At 37.0% G+C, this 17,405-nt stretch overlaps 2 protein-coding genes across 2 annotated transcripts; one reads left to right on the forward strand and one right to left on the reverse strand.

Annotated features, from left to right (window-relative positions):
- Positions 1–3,322: 3,322 nt before the first annotated feature.
- On the reverse strand, positions 3,323–5,817 carry LOC125224706. The gene is made up of 3 exons (XM_048128140.1): positions 5,228–5,817; positions 4,643–4,784; positions 3,323–3,371 (listed from the first exon to the last, which is right to left on the reverse strand). Exons 1-3 carry the CDS (start codon positions 5,430–5,432, stop codon positions 3,362–3,364), a joined length of 357 nt encoding a protein of 118 aa, XP_047984097.1. The 5' UTR covers positions 5,433–5,817; the 3' UTR covers positions 3,323–3,361.
- Positions 5,818–10,856: 5,039 nt separating this feature from the next.
- On the forward strand, positions 10,857–13,605 carry LOC125224827. Its single transcript, XM_048128303.1, has 4 exons — positions 10,857–10,890; positions 12,200–12,398; positions 12,507–12,569; positions 12,942–13,605. Exons 2-4 carry the CDS (start codon positions 12,381–12,383, stop codon positions 13,173–13,175), a joined length of 315 nt encoding a protein of 104 aa, XP_047984260.1. The 5' UTR covers positions 10,857–10,890; positions 12,200–12,380; the 3' UTR covers positions 13,176–13,605.
- The last annotated feature ends 3,800 nt before the right edge of the window (positions 13,606–17,405 follow it).

A 17,405-nucleotide genomic window follows, 5' to 3' on the forward strand; every position in this document is an offset into this window, starting at 1 on the left:
CCTTTGCTGCAGTCGCCACCTTAATAGCACCTTAAGGAATAATATTATTGATTATTTATTTATTTATTTATACGCCTTAAGGAATGATAGTATTTTGCGTGCAGTCCGTAAATAGATAGTAGATATCTGTGGGTACGCGATTGGATTTTATAATATTTTTCATGTTTTACAATAAACATTAGCCACCCAAATAACTCGGGGTTAAACGCTAAACCTGAAAAATTCAACTGGCCCTTAGAGTGCCATTTGTAGTAGTGACAGAAATTATGTGTTCATGGTCAGAATTGCCTCCCCGTACCGTACCTTATATGAATCTCACTTTATTATACAATTTGTAATATCCCTCATTTATGATGGTCTGGGTTATGACCCAGACTAATAACATAAACAAACTAAATAATCGCAGTTAAACTACAAGAAGAAAGCGGTTCTATTCGACAAATTAAGTAAAGACGACGCGAAAGTTAACTTTCATTGAGCAGATCTAAATGAGCAATCGCATACTTTCGTTCACGATCAGGTGCCGACGTGCATACAAGCGGGGCATTTGCAAGCTAACACGTGATGGTATCATTGCATGAGAAGTTATGACGGATTATGATTTAAATCGTTAACACTGTTATTATCTGATTTAGATAGCTTTAATAAGTCTGTAGTGACATTATAAACACCACAACTAATCGAATGGATCTAGTTTTCACCAAGTACTTGCCAATTCAGGATTCAGATCCTAAATTAATCATACGTTTTACTTAACAGCTTCGGGATTCGAGACGAATTAATTAATCTGCTGAAAGATGACGTTTCGGGTGGCAAAAGGTTTTGTAAACTGAAATAGATATCATACACCAGAAAAAACGCGTCCGGGTCTTTAGCATACACGGCTAACGTCTTAACCACTAGACTAGCCGGCCGCCGACAAAAATTGTCTAAAGCCTCCGCCACACATAAAGCGTTTTGATAGCGTAGCGTTAGCGGAGCGAAATGATAGCGGTGCGCCGGCGGAACGCTGGCGTTCCGCTCGCAATCCGCGCGCATTCCGCTCGCAATGCGCGCTCGTTAGTTCCCGCCGGCGCCCAGCAACGCCAGCGTTCGTCCGGTGCACCGCTATCGTTGCGCTCCGCTGACGCTCCGCTACCGCTCCGCCTACGCTATCAAAACGCGCATGTCATGTGTGGCCGAGCTTTAAGTGTATATTATCTATGAAAGGCTTGGGCCCTTGGTCGCCGGGTGACTTTTCCGCTCATTTCTTTCGTATAATAATACACACATTATTTCAGTTTATAATTAATACCTATACAGACTAAGACAAGACGGACGGCCTGTGTGAAGAATGATAAGTCTGAAAGAAATGGAAATAGAGAGGAATGGAAGCAGACGATCTAATGCGCCGACCCCAAGTAATGGGAAAAGGGCAAATGAACGATGTTTATAATTTGTATACAGAAGTGTGACTACTTAAAAATATTTTCTAAAATATTTTGATTAGTTCCTTAGTAAGCAAGATTATATATAAAAAGGTCATCTAGGTTGAGTACCGCTTCACAGTATTTCTCATGGTTTTCTATCCAATCAGAACCCCGGCCAGTGTCTCTCAGGTTTACGAGCGGCGCGCTATCGTCCGCGGCGAGCGGAGATTCCAGATTCAACTGCATGTTTCATAGTCACTGCTAGGTGTATTTATTTACAGTGCTTGCATTGATATTTTTCGAGCTTGATGACCAGAGTGCGGTAGCTAAAGATATAATTCGGAAAGTGCTCCCAAATTTACTAAAGAACCGGTTTAACTAAGCGACTCAAAGCCCGCAAAGACCGAAGGCCAAGCTTCGCGTAGTTCCGAAGTCCCGTAGTGATCCTGAGACTTCCCAAGCTCGCGAGGCCGAAGGCAAAGGATGCGCACCACGATATGGGGTTTCAATCACTTTTTCTTTATTATATGTAATTTATTATTTACATAATTATTTTAAGTAGGTAATTAAATAAAAAACTAATTAAGTAATTAGGTACATATTAAAATTGTGCTATTACGTTCCCAACGAATTGAACAAACCTGCTGTTTTATCAACTAGTCTGCGAGTCTGCGAGTTGCTCTTTATCTCGAAAGCCGTGAGTTCCGTAGTAATAAAACAGACTGCGCCATACATGGGGAATATTAAAATACATATTTCCCGCTTTGCACTGTTTGCAGATGTAAAACAGAGAAATTTAATTTTACACCGAAAATTCATTTACATAAGAGGTGTTGCTTCAGACACAGAATGTTTTTACGTCGATTTATTTAAGAGCTAAGTACATATTTAGTAAAATAATAACTTATTATTTAAACTAAGCGCGTGATTATGTATATTTCTAGTCAGCCTTTACTTTTTAATCCTTTCAAGCGAGTGGTGTCAATTAAAAGTGTATTAATGCCTATGTGGCGACGTCCAATAGAATGCTCTCGCTTAAAAGGGTTAACCAATTAACCATAAACAAGGTTGCTGTCAGGTCATGAAATGAAACAAGGTTTTTGAAATAAAACATTTATTATAAACAATTTAAAGGCATAGAATACAATCAAATATAATAATACATATTTACAAACTTAAATACTACGTTACACTACCTTTCCGTCGAGCTTATCATGGTAATCAACAAAACATTTTCCTGGGCACAGACCTGGTTTGCTTGGGCATATAGGGCAATACTGTGTAGTATTAACCCTTTTTTAGGGTTCCGTAGTCAACTAGGAACCCTTATAGTTTCGCCATGTCTGTCTGTCCGTCCGTCCGTCCGTCCGTCCGTCCGTCCGTCCGTCCGTCCGTCCGTCCGTCCGTCCGTCCGTCCGCGGATAATCTCAGTAACCGTAAGCACTAGAAAGCTGAAATTTGGTACCAATATGTATATCAATCACGCCGACAAAGTGCAAAAATAAAAAATGGAAAAAAATGTTTTATTAGGGTACCCCCCCTACATGTAAAGTGGGGGCTGATATTTTTTTTCATTCCAACCCCAACGTGTGATATATTGTTGGATAGGTATTTAAAAATGAATAAGGGTTTACTAAGATCGTTTTTTGATAATATTAATATTTTCGGAAATAATCGCTCCTAAAGGAAAAAAAAGTGCGTCCCCCCCCCTCTAACTTTTGAACCATATGTTTAAAAAATATGAAAAAAATCATCAAAGTAGAACTTTGTAAAGACTTTCTAGGAAAATTGTTTTGAACTTGATAGGTTCAGCAGTTTTTGAGAAAAATACGAAAAACTACGGAACCCTACACTGAGCGTGGCCCGACACGCTCTTGGCCGGTTTTTTATTATTCATGTAGCACATGACGCAACTTTTTCTCTTCACTCTATTTTTGCCGTCACGCGGTAATTTAAAAGAAGCGTGACGGAGGCTGGATGAAGCTATAGCCCTTGGCAAACTATCTGCTGTGCCGCTTTTTACCAATAGCCCTATAACAGTTTGCCTGAAATCATATAGGCACATAGGCTTCTCGCCAAATCTGTTATACAAGTTGTGTGCATTACATAACATTGTGCTAAAAATGTGAATGCCCAATTTTTTGTACCAACGTATAGTCTTATGTTCTGGATTGTAATATGACATCATTTGGTCATATCTGTCGACCCCCCCCATATGTTTATTATATTCCAAAACCACGTTAGGCTTACATTTTGAAGTATTTTGCCTAGTCGTATAATCCTGCCACTCGCCGTCATGCTCTGAGGAAATCATAATAACTTCACGGCGGTCATTCCAGTTTGTTATACAAATACCATTTTTAGAATATGCCGAAATTTTTTCTTGGTCTGCTAATTTTTTATTTTTTATTTCCAACGGCAGTCCTTTCCTATTTGGGCGTAGAATACCAGTCACATGAGTATCATGTTCGATTAAAAAGTTTGTCAGTGAAATCGAGTTATAAAAATTATCCATGTAAAGTGAGTGCCCTACGCCCAATTTTCCCTCCAGCAAGTTTTTGACAACCTTGTCTACGTGATTTTTACCTCCTACTACGATATCAGCCTTTCCTCCGTATACTATAACTTTCAATACACAGCCAAACTGGTCAGTTAACAAATACAGTTTAACACCGTATTGTTGGGATTTGTTTCTTATGTATTGACGGCACCAAAGTCTGCCACGCCAAAGAACAAGAGATTCATCGATACAAAGTATCTTATCGGGATAAAACACCGATGCCATAATTTTATTGAAATGTTCGACTAGTCCAAGTTCTTTATTTAATCTGCTTTCGTCACCATTGTCAACATAAAAATTTAGGCATCTAAGGATTAATAAAAACCTATTTCTTGACATATGTTTGCTAAAATAACCTAATCGAAATTGTTCATGTGTGCTCCAGTAATCCACTATCCTTGCCAACTTGATAGTCCCCATATGAAATAATAGGCCTAAAAACACACGAAATTCTGGCATGTACAACGTTTTCCATTTTGTGATTCTGGCGTGTAATTTATCATTGGCTTCGAAAAGCTTCACTGCACAAGCATTGATATTCTCGATTAAAAATGTTAAAAACGTAACATTAAACAGTAAGTCAAAATACTGACTTGGTGACTTTGGTCGCTCATGTAATAACAAACCGCGTGACCGAGAAAAAATTGGCACTTTGGTTTGCTGCTGCTGACGGTATGACCATTCTGCGGGCTCGATCCGAGGGTCTTCTCCGGTTTCCTCGTCAGAATCCGTTAGGTCTTGGTCACTTAGTTCATCATCAGAACCGCGCAAAATATTAAGTAAATCCGCGGTCGTCAGGCCTGCATCCGCAACATCTGAAACAAATGAAAATGTTAGATATTAGGTATATCATCCCAGATATTACAATATTGTTATTCGTTTGTATCTCACTGAAAATTCACATAGTAAAAAAAGAATAAAAAACACGCTACATTAGTCAAATAGTTCACTCGAGCATATTTATTTTAAGTTGACAGCATTTTATTTTCCAATAAGGTATTTAGTTCTAGTAAACTGTTCCTAATTCCGTAAAACTCATTGGTACGAGCCGGGGTTCGAACCCGCGACCTCTGGAACGAAAGTCGCACGTATTTACCGCTAGCCTAAAATGCTACGAATAAGAAAATTTGAATTAATCAATAATCACAAGCAAGAAAAATAACGAAATCCGTTTATCTAAATGAGTTTGGATTGTAATTGTAACCCAAAGATATCACAGTAATTAACAAAGAATTAACTAAAAAAATATGTCTCTTACCGGCAGGTTCAATCACATCCACACCCATGTCGTTGTTGTTTATTTCTTGCATCATTGCTGTTAAATCAGGATGCATATCATTCAACAAAGGCGAGTTCAGGGTTCCAGTGTTCGAAGCCAGGCCGTTCGGGTGAAGCAGGTTCGGAGTCCAGTTCATAGCACAATTGTTTAGGAGGTCAGGAGGATTCAAATTCCGGGCATCCATAGCCAAGGTCACAAAAATCACAAAATACGAAATCACTGAAGTGCACTGGGAGGAGTATAAAGTCGCCAACGAATAAATCGTGACTAAATAGAATTTCCCATATTACTTTAAAATACATCCTAATAGAGGGGATGGGAAAAATAATTTCTTGAGTTTTTGTAAAACCGCGTGAAAGATAAGACGACCGCTTAATTCGCCGCCGCTCAGGTGCATTCATTGTTTATTGGCCAAGTGTCACCGATAATCTTACATGTGGCCGGTCATGATCTTTGTTTTGGTGAACGTCATTATAATAGAAACAATAGAGCACTTAAAAACTGTTATAAACACCACGCAAATGTTTAGAAAAAAGCTTGTCTTGTAAATATTTGTCACACACTTTTATGATATACAATACTGCGTTCCCTGCGCCAATGACCTTCGATTTGAATCCATTGATATTATGATAGTTTCTAAAGATATTAGCCATTATACCAGCATCGTTAAAACAAAATAGTATCTCATAATTCCTTCACACCTTATTGTTGCTGCGATATTTGGCATCGTAGTTGAAAAATTGTAGGGTTACAAACGGGTTTTTTGGTCATAACTTTTGTAATAAAACTATGAAAACGGATTAAATCGCGTTTAATGAATTTAAAATAACTTTAATAACTTTTGTTTTAATAACTTTAAAATTAAAATCTTTCTTGAATTTTTAGAAAAGTCAAAGGTAAATCCAAACAATATGTCAATGTTAGGTATGTGACACCTTTTACTAAAATCAAATTTCGATAAAAGTGCCTTATGTTTAAAAAATGTTAATGTAATTGTAAATGTAAATGTTAAAAAATTCATAAAAATATACGTAATTTTTTCTAAATATGGCTCTTACGACAAGAGATTGAAGAACCGATGGCCGTTGGAATTATAATTCTATCTGTAGTGAAAATTTAGGAATTTCAACTCAAAACTTGTCAAAAACCGTGTGGAGCCCCTTAAGCAGATCACAATTTTATTATAACTCGGTTTTTGAGTTGTATTTAATATGTGTGTAATGCGTACGAGTAACATAAAATGGCCACCTTCCTTCAAGTAGGTAATAAATATTTTTTAGAAGAAGAAACTACAAGGGGCACTTACCTATTTATTTGTAAAAAATTTATAAAGTAAATGTTGTCAAAGAGTTAAGAACCCATGACAAACGAGAATAAGATCGTCAGTCGGTGCTTAACTCCCTATTAAAATGATTAACGTCAGTATAAGATTAAATCACGTTTTACTCGACCATTAAAATATTACCGCCAATTAATTTGTAATGTTCACAACAAGTTGTATTACGTTATTCATTACGCTAATAAAATGTCAATACCTGTCACGAATCTGATCGCATATAAATTAAATTGTGCATTCGCGGCTCTTTACCTACCTTTATATTATATTTGCAGGTCAGTTATTAATATTGTAATTTTCAGCGCGCTGAAATTAATTAATATTTTTTCGTTTGCGGGAACATTAACGCACTTTTATGCGAAACAGGTATTTGAGGCACATTAATTCGCTAAAGTTATTATTTTGCACCACAGAACTATATTATCTCGATATAGTTCAGAACTAAATCAAGATAGAAAAAAAAAGTGTATTTACTTCGCGTGCGAAGTAAAGTTAGCTGGCGTTCGGCATTGTTCGCCGCGCACGACAGTCTGCTCCCGACCGCTGCCCGCGAGTGACATACAGTGAAAAATACAAAAATGGGTCGGTGTTCGATAATTAACTGTTCAAACACCACCAATAAAAACAAGGCTGTTAAGCAGGGACCGGAAAACCCCTTTTTAGGCTTAACTTCATCAATTTGCTTACCCAATCAATTTTCTTACTAAATAAAACGGTAAGCTTTTTTAAAGGTAACCTTTTAAAACGGTAAGCTTATTGAATCTGTTACTATGAGGTTACCATAACTACTAACTAAGTTAACTCCGAAACCCTATCGCGATAGGGTTTTTAAAACCTGTTTTCATTGAGTTATGGTAAGCTTTATCCGTTCCTTGTTGTCTTTCTACATTGAAACTGGTTTGCTATAGATAGAGCTTGTCTCAGACGCATGCACTCGAATTTGCGTAGTTATTACCATTTGACATGTACGTCATTTAGTTTCTGTATTTGATAGTACAATTATTGACCTACTCGTACTCATCAGTATATTATAAGGGAATAAAATGAAGTAGGTTTTTACAGCAAGCAAGGTTTTGTACCTACTTTTAGGGTTCCGTAGTCAACTAGGAACCCTTATAGTTTCGCCATGTCTGTCTGTCCGTCCGTCCGTCCGTCCGTCCGTCCGTCCGTCCGTCCGTCCGTCCGTCCGTCCGTCCGTCCGTCCGTCCGTCCGTCCGTCCGTCCGTCCGCGGATAATCTCAGTAACCGTTAGCACTAGACAGCTGAAATTTGGTACCAATATGTATATTAATCACGCCAACAAAGTTCAAAAATAAAAAATGGAAAAAAATGTTTTATTGGGGTACCCCCCCTACATGTAAAGTGGGGGCTGAATTTTTTTTTATTCCAACCCCAACGTATGATATGTTTTTAGATAGGTATTTAAAAATGAATAAGGGTTTACTAAGATCGTTTTTTGATAATATTAATATTTTTGGAAATAATCGCTCCTAAAGGAAAAAAAAATGCTTCCCCCCCCCTCTAACTTTTGAACCATATGTTTAAAAAATATGAAAAAAATCACAAATGTTGAACTTTATAAAAACTTTCTAGGAAAATTGTTTTGAACTTGATAGGTTCAGTAGTTTTTGAGAAAAATACGGAAAACTACGGAACCCTACACTGAGCGTGGCCCAACACGCTCTTGGCCGGTTTTTTACTTTTAATTTTTATTTATTTTGAACTTCACTATCAGTCTCATAAAAATAACTATAACAATGCATGTGCTCAAAAAGTGCCTTTACAATGCATGTGCTCGAAAAGTACGTTTTTTACGAAGCAAAATCGTGCAGCAAGTAGTAGGTACTTTTAAAGTAGTACTTTTCCATACTAGTTCTTTTTACTTTAAATTTTGAACTTCACTATCACTCCCATAAAAATAGCTATAACAATGTATGTGCTCGAAAAGTGCGTTTTCTATAAAACAAAATCATGCGGAAAGTAGTACTTTTCCGCACTAGTGTTTTTTACATTCCAATTTTATTTAAATTTTGAAGGCCACCATCCGTCCCAGAAAAATCGTTCGGAAAGTTGTACATTTTCGCACTAGGGTTTTTTACTTTTTTTTTTTTTAATTATGAACTTCGCTATCAGTCCCGTAAAAATAGCTATTATAATGTATGTGTTCGGAAAGTGCGATTTATATGTAGCAACATTGTGCGGAAAGTAGTACTTTTCCGCACTAGCGCTTTTTACTTTTCAAATGTTTTTAAATTTTGAACTTTACTATACGTCCCAGAAAAATCGTGTGGAAAGTAGTACTTTTTCAAACTAGTGCTTTTTACTTTAATTTTTTTTTTTATTAATGAACTTCGCTATGAGTCTCATAAAAATAGCTATTATAATGTATGTGTGCTCGAGAAGTGCGTTTCCTATGAAACAAAATCGTGCGGAAAGTAATACTTTTCCACACTAGTGCTTTTTACTTTTCTTTTTTTTTACATTTTGAACTTCACTATCCGTCCCCGGAAAATCGTGCGGAAAGTAGTACTTTTCCGCACTAGTGTTTTTTACTTTTAATTTTGAACTTCACTATCAGTCCCATAAAAATAGCTATTACAAAAGTGCGTTTTCTATAAAGTAAGATCGTGCGGAAAGTAGAGTACTTTTCGGCACTGGTACTTTTTACTTTTAATTTTTTATTTTATTTAGGACTTCACTATCAGTCCCATAAAAATAGCTATTACAATGTATGTGTTTGAAAAGTGCGTATTCTATGAAGCAAAATTGTGCGGATAGTAGTACCTACTTTTCCGCACTAGTCACTAGTGCTTTTTACTTTTAATTTTTTTTTAAATTTTGAACTTCACTGTCTATCCCAGAAAAATCGTGCGGAAAGTAGTACTTTTCCGTACTAGTGCTTTTTACTTTTTTTTAATTTGTTACTTCTCTATCAGTCCCATAAAAATAGCACTGTATGTGCTCGAAAAGTGCGTTTTCTATGAAGCAAAATCGTGCGGAAAGTACTTTTCCGCACTAGTGCTTTTTACTTTTCATTTTTCTTTAAATTTTGAACTTCACTATTAGTCCCATAAAAATAGCTATTAGAATGTATGTGCTCGAAAAGTGCGTTTTCTATGAAGCAAAATTGTGCCGAAAGAAGTAGGTACTTTTCCACAATATTCACTGGTGCTTTTAACATTTTTTTTTATTTTGCTTTTAACTTTAACTTAACTGATGACTGGGACTGATAGTGAAGTTAAACTTAACTTTAACTTCACTATCAGTCCCATAAAAATCGTGTGGAAAGTAATACTTTTCCGCACTAGTGCTTTTTAAAATTCAATTTTTTTATTTTATTTTGAACTTTACTATTATAAGTCCCATAAAACCAATGTCTTTCAAATTCGAAAATTGTACTAACATAACTTTTAATTTTAATAATTACTAAAGTATTTTGTCTTATTATGTTTTTTATTTACTCGCACAATGCAAAGTAAAGCATTGTTTGAAAACTTTGAAACATGTGCGCAAAGATGATTTCCGAAATTCCGACTCGTATCGGCTTATATGACACTCATCAGAAATCACCTACTTTCCGCACTTGTTGCATAAATAGCTATTTTGACATTTTTAACAAAGCCCAATTGAGAAGATGTTTTCAATTATCTAATCGTAAGATATCGATATAATTATTTGCTTTGTTCTTTTACAATATTTTTTTTAGTTAGTTCTTTACTAAAATTTGCTCTCGAGTATGAGCGTCTTTGGTGAGATGGTCCGACGGCCAAACAAAAGGTTGATCTTTAAAAAGCTTGTTCGGAAACGCACAGGTAAGATAGATAAACAATAGAACGACCCGGCGCGCGCTACGAATGCATTCAATGTCAAAACACACTATGATAATTCAGGTCAGTTATGTTTTAAATTTTAGTGTAAGGTTTTAAAGTCCAATATTGTTTGAATCGACATAAAACTACGTTATTTGAATCGACATAAACTTGTTTAGAGACGATACGTATGAGCTTGTACTCGCTATGGTTATTCAATAATAAGTTGAATTTCAATGTGCGCAGAGATTAAAGTTGCTTAAACGGTTTAATAATTAAAATGATAGGGTAACCTTTAAGATTGGGTTTGGTTTTCGTTAGAGGTTATTTAAGTTAACTGTATCAGATAGGCTTACCCTATCAAACAGTCACCCTTACAAAAGGTTACCATTATGGTTGGGGTTTTTAAAACAACTTCTAAAATAAGCCTATGAAAAACCCCGGTTATGGTAAGCGGTTCCGGTCCCTGCTGTTAAGCAAAGTGTTTCCTATCATCGGTAAGTACTATTTGTGCTAAAATTTCTTCTATCTTGATTTAGTTCGGTCTAGATAAAAGACAAGAATGTAATACACATACACAACTCGCGTGGCGAAAGGAAGCGTCGACGGCGCCATTGCTCGCCCTCGCCGCGCAGATCAGTCTGCGCCCGACCGGCGACCGCGGTTCTCATGCGACGCAAGGTTTAAAAATCAAAATGCGTTGTTAAGACGATACGGTAGGGGTCAATTCTCCACACAAACGCTCTCGACTATTTCCTTCCTGGTTTTTGAAGATATAGCAATGATTTTTTCAACACAGATTGTTATTATTTTTATCTGTGTTGGACCGTTTTGATTTTTTTGATATTCTGCTTTTTAAAGATTCTAAAGCCAATCAAAAATTTCTAAAAACGGCCTTTTTCATTGTGGCTGAAAAAAAGGTGTGATACACAAGATTGGTAACAATTAACCAAAAAAGCTAAACGGTCCGACATAGATTATTTCATTGTTATTCAGATTCTCAAATTTCGTTCCGATTGATTAAGTTTTGAAGGAGGAAAGAGTCGAGAGCGGAACCTCGATTTTAAAGATTTTTTTGAAATATCTTTTAACTGACTTGTTCTTAATGGACAATTTTGTGTCGATAAATCTAGTTAATAACACTTGTATATTTAACTAAAATTCCCAAGTTGAAAGGGGGGGCTCCATTCCATTTTAGCATTTTCGCTACCGTATCCTTTTAATAATCAAACTGTTCAAACTCCTCAAATAGAGGCGACACTGTTAAACGTGGTATTTTTTTCATTGGTAAGTACTCTTTGTACTAAATATCTGTTATCAATTAAAAACAAACCATTCTATTGTTTTTATCTAACATAAACCACGTTGACCACGAACGCTGTAGGTAAAGAGTGCTATACGTCGGGAAGTTGGGATTGTATACGCGATTTAATCCGTTTTCATAGTTTTATTTCATCAAAAGGGATATAAAAATATGCTATTCTGACAGTCGAGAGTTCAAGGTCGGCTTCTCATTTTTATTATTTGTGTAAGTTCTATAAGGGTTTCTCACACTGTTTTTTTTTTGTATGAAAACGGTGAATTTTTTTCCAATTTGACAAAAAGTGATATGCTGAATGGTTCCTAATAATGAACCTGACGACGTGTCAGAAATAACGGAAAACAAAAAACAACCACGGTGTATAAATATACTAATTATAAAAACCAAATAGGTACATAATATATCGTGATTCTCATGCAGGAAATTATAAGTAAATATTATTATGAATAGGTTATGGTTACTGTTATATCTCAATTTTGTTTCAGTTTTCCTGATGATCCTCACACTAAAAACAAATGGATTGAAGCAACTGGTCGCAAAAACTGGTTTCCTTCAAAATGCAGCCGGATTTGTTCTATACATTTCGAAGAAGAGACCTTTACTGGCCCACCATCCAAGTACCGACGAGTAATCGCTACAGCTTGTCCAACTATTGATGTAGTGTTCATGTCTAATAATCAACAGGTACACAATTAGATAAGGCTAAATATTATTTTAAAAAAAAGTATATGCGTGCATGCGTGTGGTGCGGTCTATTCGATGATATTAAATTAAACACATTTTTTCCTACAGATAGCTCAATCTTCTCTAGAGAAGGACTCTAAGAACAACACGCCCAGGAAGAGAAATCTCGAAGTGAGTATTATAGTATAGGTATCTTATCTTATCTTAAATCTGCGGGGGCCCTTACGGATACACTTCGACCCATCGGGATCTTTTGTGCAATTACCCCTACGATCCTAAGATCCTTCAGCTATTCAGGAGCTTCTTCTCCACGTATCGGATGATGAGGCTCATGGGTAGCTCTCTGAAGTCCTTCGGTATAGTATAGGTAACATACATTATCTAAATATAAGTATGTTTTCTTTTTATAATTCTATTTATGGCATCTCCACTTATACTGGATATTATATTTATTCATCATCCTCCTTGCGTTATCCCGGCATTTGCCACGGCTCATGGGAGCCTGGGGTCCGCTTTGACAACTGGATATTATATTTATTACAGGAGGATAATGACGAGCCATCTACATCAGACGATAATCCATTAACGCCAAGCAAGAACAAAATATTAGTCAAACTGAAAAGAGCAAGGCTAATGATAAAAGTGAAAGACAGAGTAATAAAGTGCCTGAAGGAACAAAACCGTCGAAAAGCAAAAAAAATACTTTCCCTAATGGAAGTAATAACGCGCTTAAAAAAGAAAGCCTTGACCAGTGACGAAAAAGCTGACGAGAAGTAGGACAACACATGTTACGACTAAATAACGTCATAAATTAGTGAAATAAGTGGATTGAAACTTAGGCTAGCAAGAATTTGTTACCTTCCAAATAAATCATGAGATCTCACTTTCAGACTTTTAATGTTTTTACGTCCAGTAGGACGAAAGCCTAATACTATAATTAAAATTATAACATTAATTATTAGGCATGTTTTTACTTTTGATGGTTTTTCTTTTGGTCAGCTCTAAATGGTCAGCTTCCTTTAGATTTTTTTCAACTTCAGCAGCTTCAGGTTCTCTAATTCTTTCATCTACATTGTCTTTTAGAACTTTATTTTTCTTCTTATTCTTCGTATCCTATTTACTATAGTATATGCGCCATTTTTCTTATTTATCTCTGATGTTCTTGCTCTTGTTTTAAATATAATTTACTTTGTGTTTTTCCTTCATACCTCATTGAATATTTGATTTTAATATATCGCTCTTTGCTCGCTTTTCTCTTAGCTTCCAATATTTCTTCACAGGACTTCTTTGACTTTTCCATGGCCTGTAACAAAGAAATTGGTACACATAAGTAATAATAATAACAACTTCGGCGGCTCATAGTAGGTACGGACAATTGTGAGGGGGGGGGGACCACTACCAGCGAAAAAAACGGCCAATTAAAGATGTCGGTAACAGCATATTCTAGATAAATTACAAACCATTAGTACAATTCGCCAGCACATCAGGCACGGCCGATGATCCGAGCAACATTATGCATCTATTAACATGCATAATGCCGGGACTTGCTCGGCACAGGATTATCGGGGCCTAATTAAATGCTGCATCGAGTGGTGCATGATGGCACTCGGGAATCCAAATTCGACGCGAAAGTATGGCTATTCGTATTGATAACTAGATTTGTTTTTGATAATATTTGACCTATTTAAAACTCGTTGGTAAGACCTATTGTGTCCAAGAGCTGACAAGAATCGCAGACAGCTGTATCAGAAAAATGGCATAAAGTGATATATTCGACCATCATTTGAAGGCCTGGCCTACACCGACTGGGTACAGCTTGTTTAACAGAGTTGGTACCGACTAGATGATGATATATGCATTGCTAAAATGGCCAATTAAAGATGTCGGTAGCAGCATATTCTAGGTAAATTTCAAACCATTTGTACAATTCGCCAGCACATCAGGCACGGCCGATGATCCGAGCAACATTATTGCATCTATTAACATGCATAATGCCGGGACTTGCTCGGCACAGGATTATCGGGGCCTAATTAAATGCTGCATCGAGTGTTGCATGATGGCACTCAGGCGCGATACGATTCGGAACTCAGGAGTATTCGGACTTTAGAAAGGGTTTATTATTTGACTTAAATTTTATTAATTTTATTTGACGCATGGCAGAACGGGACAGGACAGCTCAATGTGTAAATTCCTGACAATTTTTACATCCCTTTCGCACTATTTGTGAGAATTGTGAGTGCTGTAGGGACGGCTTGATGTTTTATCGCGCGACCATGCTATCGGTGCTGATAGTCAAAAAATTGCAATATTAATAACAAAAATCTTCTTCCTGCCTGTTCTGTGTTCTGTGTGTGTTTCTGTGTTCTTCTTCTGCCTGTGTGGTGACGGGTAAAGAATTTCACCACCCCCTTTCTTCCCGCGGGTGTCGTAGAAGGCGACTATGGGATATGGGTTAAATTGTGGCGTAGGCGAGAGGCTGGCAACCTGATGTCACTGCAATGTCACAGTTCACAGTTTCGTTTTCTTTCAACCGCTTATTTGCCAAGAGTGGCACTGAAGCTTCAGTAGTTTCATGTGTTCTGCCTACCCCTTTATGGGATACAGGCGTGATTGCATATATGTATGTATGTAAAAATCTTCTTAATTTTATACTTTTGCATTCTCACGTTAAATATCAACATAAATCACTTTTTGATTTTATCATTACCATTAAACAAAGCGAAATATTAATTAAACTAATGTGTAGACGCAGAGTTTTTAACAGTCGTCGCGTTAACTGAATCGTAATTATAAGTTGACGACATGCGAATTATTCGCGGCGTTATCAGGTGAGCCATCTCGCTCGGGCGTGTGGCGGGTGAGAATGAGAACCGGTGGCGAAGTGGCGACCGGCTTTCGGTGCGCGCTGTACATTGCCGCTTTTGAATTTTATTGTTATTTACCTTGGTACTATCAATGACATATAACTCCGTATAGACAGATAAAGTCTAAGAAAAAAACGTACCTCAGTACTATACATCAGTATATAAGGGAACACAGACGTGTCAGTTTGTAACTTTTTGGAGTTTTCATTTTTTAGGTTATAATTGAAATTACGATGGCACCTGTCATCGTCACCACCGAGTTTAAAATAATATACTTACATCAGCGTCCAGAAGTTACGTCAGGTTTATGTTATTTATGTTAAATATAAATACAATTATCTCCCTAAATGCGTGAATATATTGATTTTATTTTCCGTCAATTTTAAATATTCATTCACTACCTATCCACAAAATCAAACCACGTGCAAAGTTTTATAACAGTAATATACTAAGCAAACAAAATTTGTTGCCAATATAGGTTATCAACTTGCGGAAAATGCCTAATAAAACTAACTAAATATATTTTGAAACATTTTATTGGATATCAAGTACCTACAAAATTGAATTAATTTTACTGTCTAATTAAAGTACCTATATGCGAAAAACAAATAGATTTTGTCCACTTTTCGATTGAATTAGATGTTATGTTACTCCTATGTAGGCGGCATTCGTTTATGCATTTAAGGGCTAAAGCTAATTCCTAATTCGTGGTAACTGCTTTTCTATTGGAATTGAACTTATAAGGTTCGAATTTGCTTTGTTTGAATTCACGGTTAAGTAGGGACGCAGTATTGAGGCAAGCATACCATAGGCACTATGGCGCATAGTCGAATACACCGCATGCTAACGAAATGTAATGTAATACCTAATCGAGTTTTAGTTCTCTATGCCTAAACATATTAATGAAATAATTCAATTTTAATTGAAGCAAATTTATCATTCAATTTAAACCTTAGATACCTGACGATGAGATAGCGAGTCTGAAGGAGGCCAGGGAGGCCTGGTGTGAATCATGTCCAAGTGCGGACATCCCGGGCGCCCGCCACAGCCAGCGGGCTTGGGACTCTCCCCCCCCCCTAAAAGCTACGTGCAACTACGCTCCCTATCCCTACAGGTGTTCACGGAAGACCAGCGTCGGGTACTACTCCAGTAGGACCGGGCATTATGCTGAGTGTTCACCTTTTTCAGTGTAATTACCTACAGTGTACATGTTAGTTATAAGATATGATAAAATGATAAAATAATTCCAATTAATTTTAATATCTTTAATATCTTAGAATTTAAGAATTTAATTATTAACAATAGATTATAAGCCACTATGTTACTAACCAATGGATCGTTGTAATCTGAATAAAGAAATTACATTATTATTCCTCTTTATTCATTTTAATTCTTAGGCTAGGTTTTATAATATGATTATAAAAGTAAAATACAAAACCACATACAAAACAATACAAAATATATAAACACATTATAAAAAACCTAACCTAGGGTGCCGCCAGCAGCGGGGCAGGGCCCAAGCTGCCGGTGGTTAGGGCTGCAGAGAGAGGAACCGTCGGACTATCCGCGCTGTGTCCAAGATCACCGCCTTCTGCATCTGGCCCTTGATCCAGCCACCTAGCGAGAGTCTCTTAAGATGTTGGTCGAGACTCTTCGCTATGAGACCGTTCGCTGAAACGACTATCGGAACAATGATCGTTGATTCAACATCCCACATGGCGGTTATCTCGTGAGCCAAGTCTAGGTACTTACTGGACTTGTCCTTCTCGGCTTTCACGAGATTCTCATCATGGGGGATGGTGATGTCAACGAGCACTGCCCGGCGTTGCAGTCGATCTATTATCACAATGTCAGGCTTATTGGCTACAATAGTCCTGTCAGTGATAATAGATCGATCCCAATAGAGCGTGGCACGACCATTTTCGAGAACCGGCGCAGGTAAGTACTTGTAGTACGGTACTTCGCGGTCCACAAGGCCGTATTGAAGAGCAAGTTGCTGGTGAATAATCCTGGCTACGAGATTATGTCTGTGCAAGTACTCGCCGTTAGCAAGATGAGAACAACCGGAAATGATATGCCTGAGTGACTCTCCGGGACGGCGGCATGCCCGACAAATGTCGACCGTACCGTCCTTCAGGATATA

This window comes from Leguminivora glycinivorella, chromosome 3 (genome assembly GCF_023078275.1).
Source record: "Leguminivora glycinivorella isolate SPB_JAAS2020 chromosome 3, LegGlyc_1.1, whole genome shotgun sequence".
Taxonomy (NCBI): Eukaryota; Metazoa; Arthropoda; class Insecta; order Lepidoptera; family Tortricidae; genus Leguminivora; species Leguminivora glycinivorella.

Excerpts from the sequence above, each read along its gene's own strand:
- LOC125224706 (XM_048128140.1), bottom strand. The coding sequence starts at position 5,432 with ATGGATGCCCGGAATTTGAATCCTCCTGACCTCCTAAACAATTGTGCT. Across the intron at positions 4,785-5,227 it reads GGATGTGATTGAACCTGCCG|ATGTTGCGGATGCAGGCCTG; the intron begins GTAAGAGACATA and ends CATTTGTTTCAG.
- LOC125224827 (XM_048128303.1), top strand. Across the intron at positions 12,570-12,941 it reads CCAGGAAGAGAAATCTCGAA|GAGGATAATGACGAGCCATC; the intron begins GTGAGTATTATA and ends TATTTATTACAG.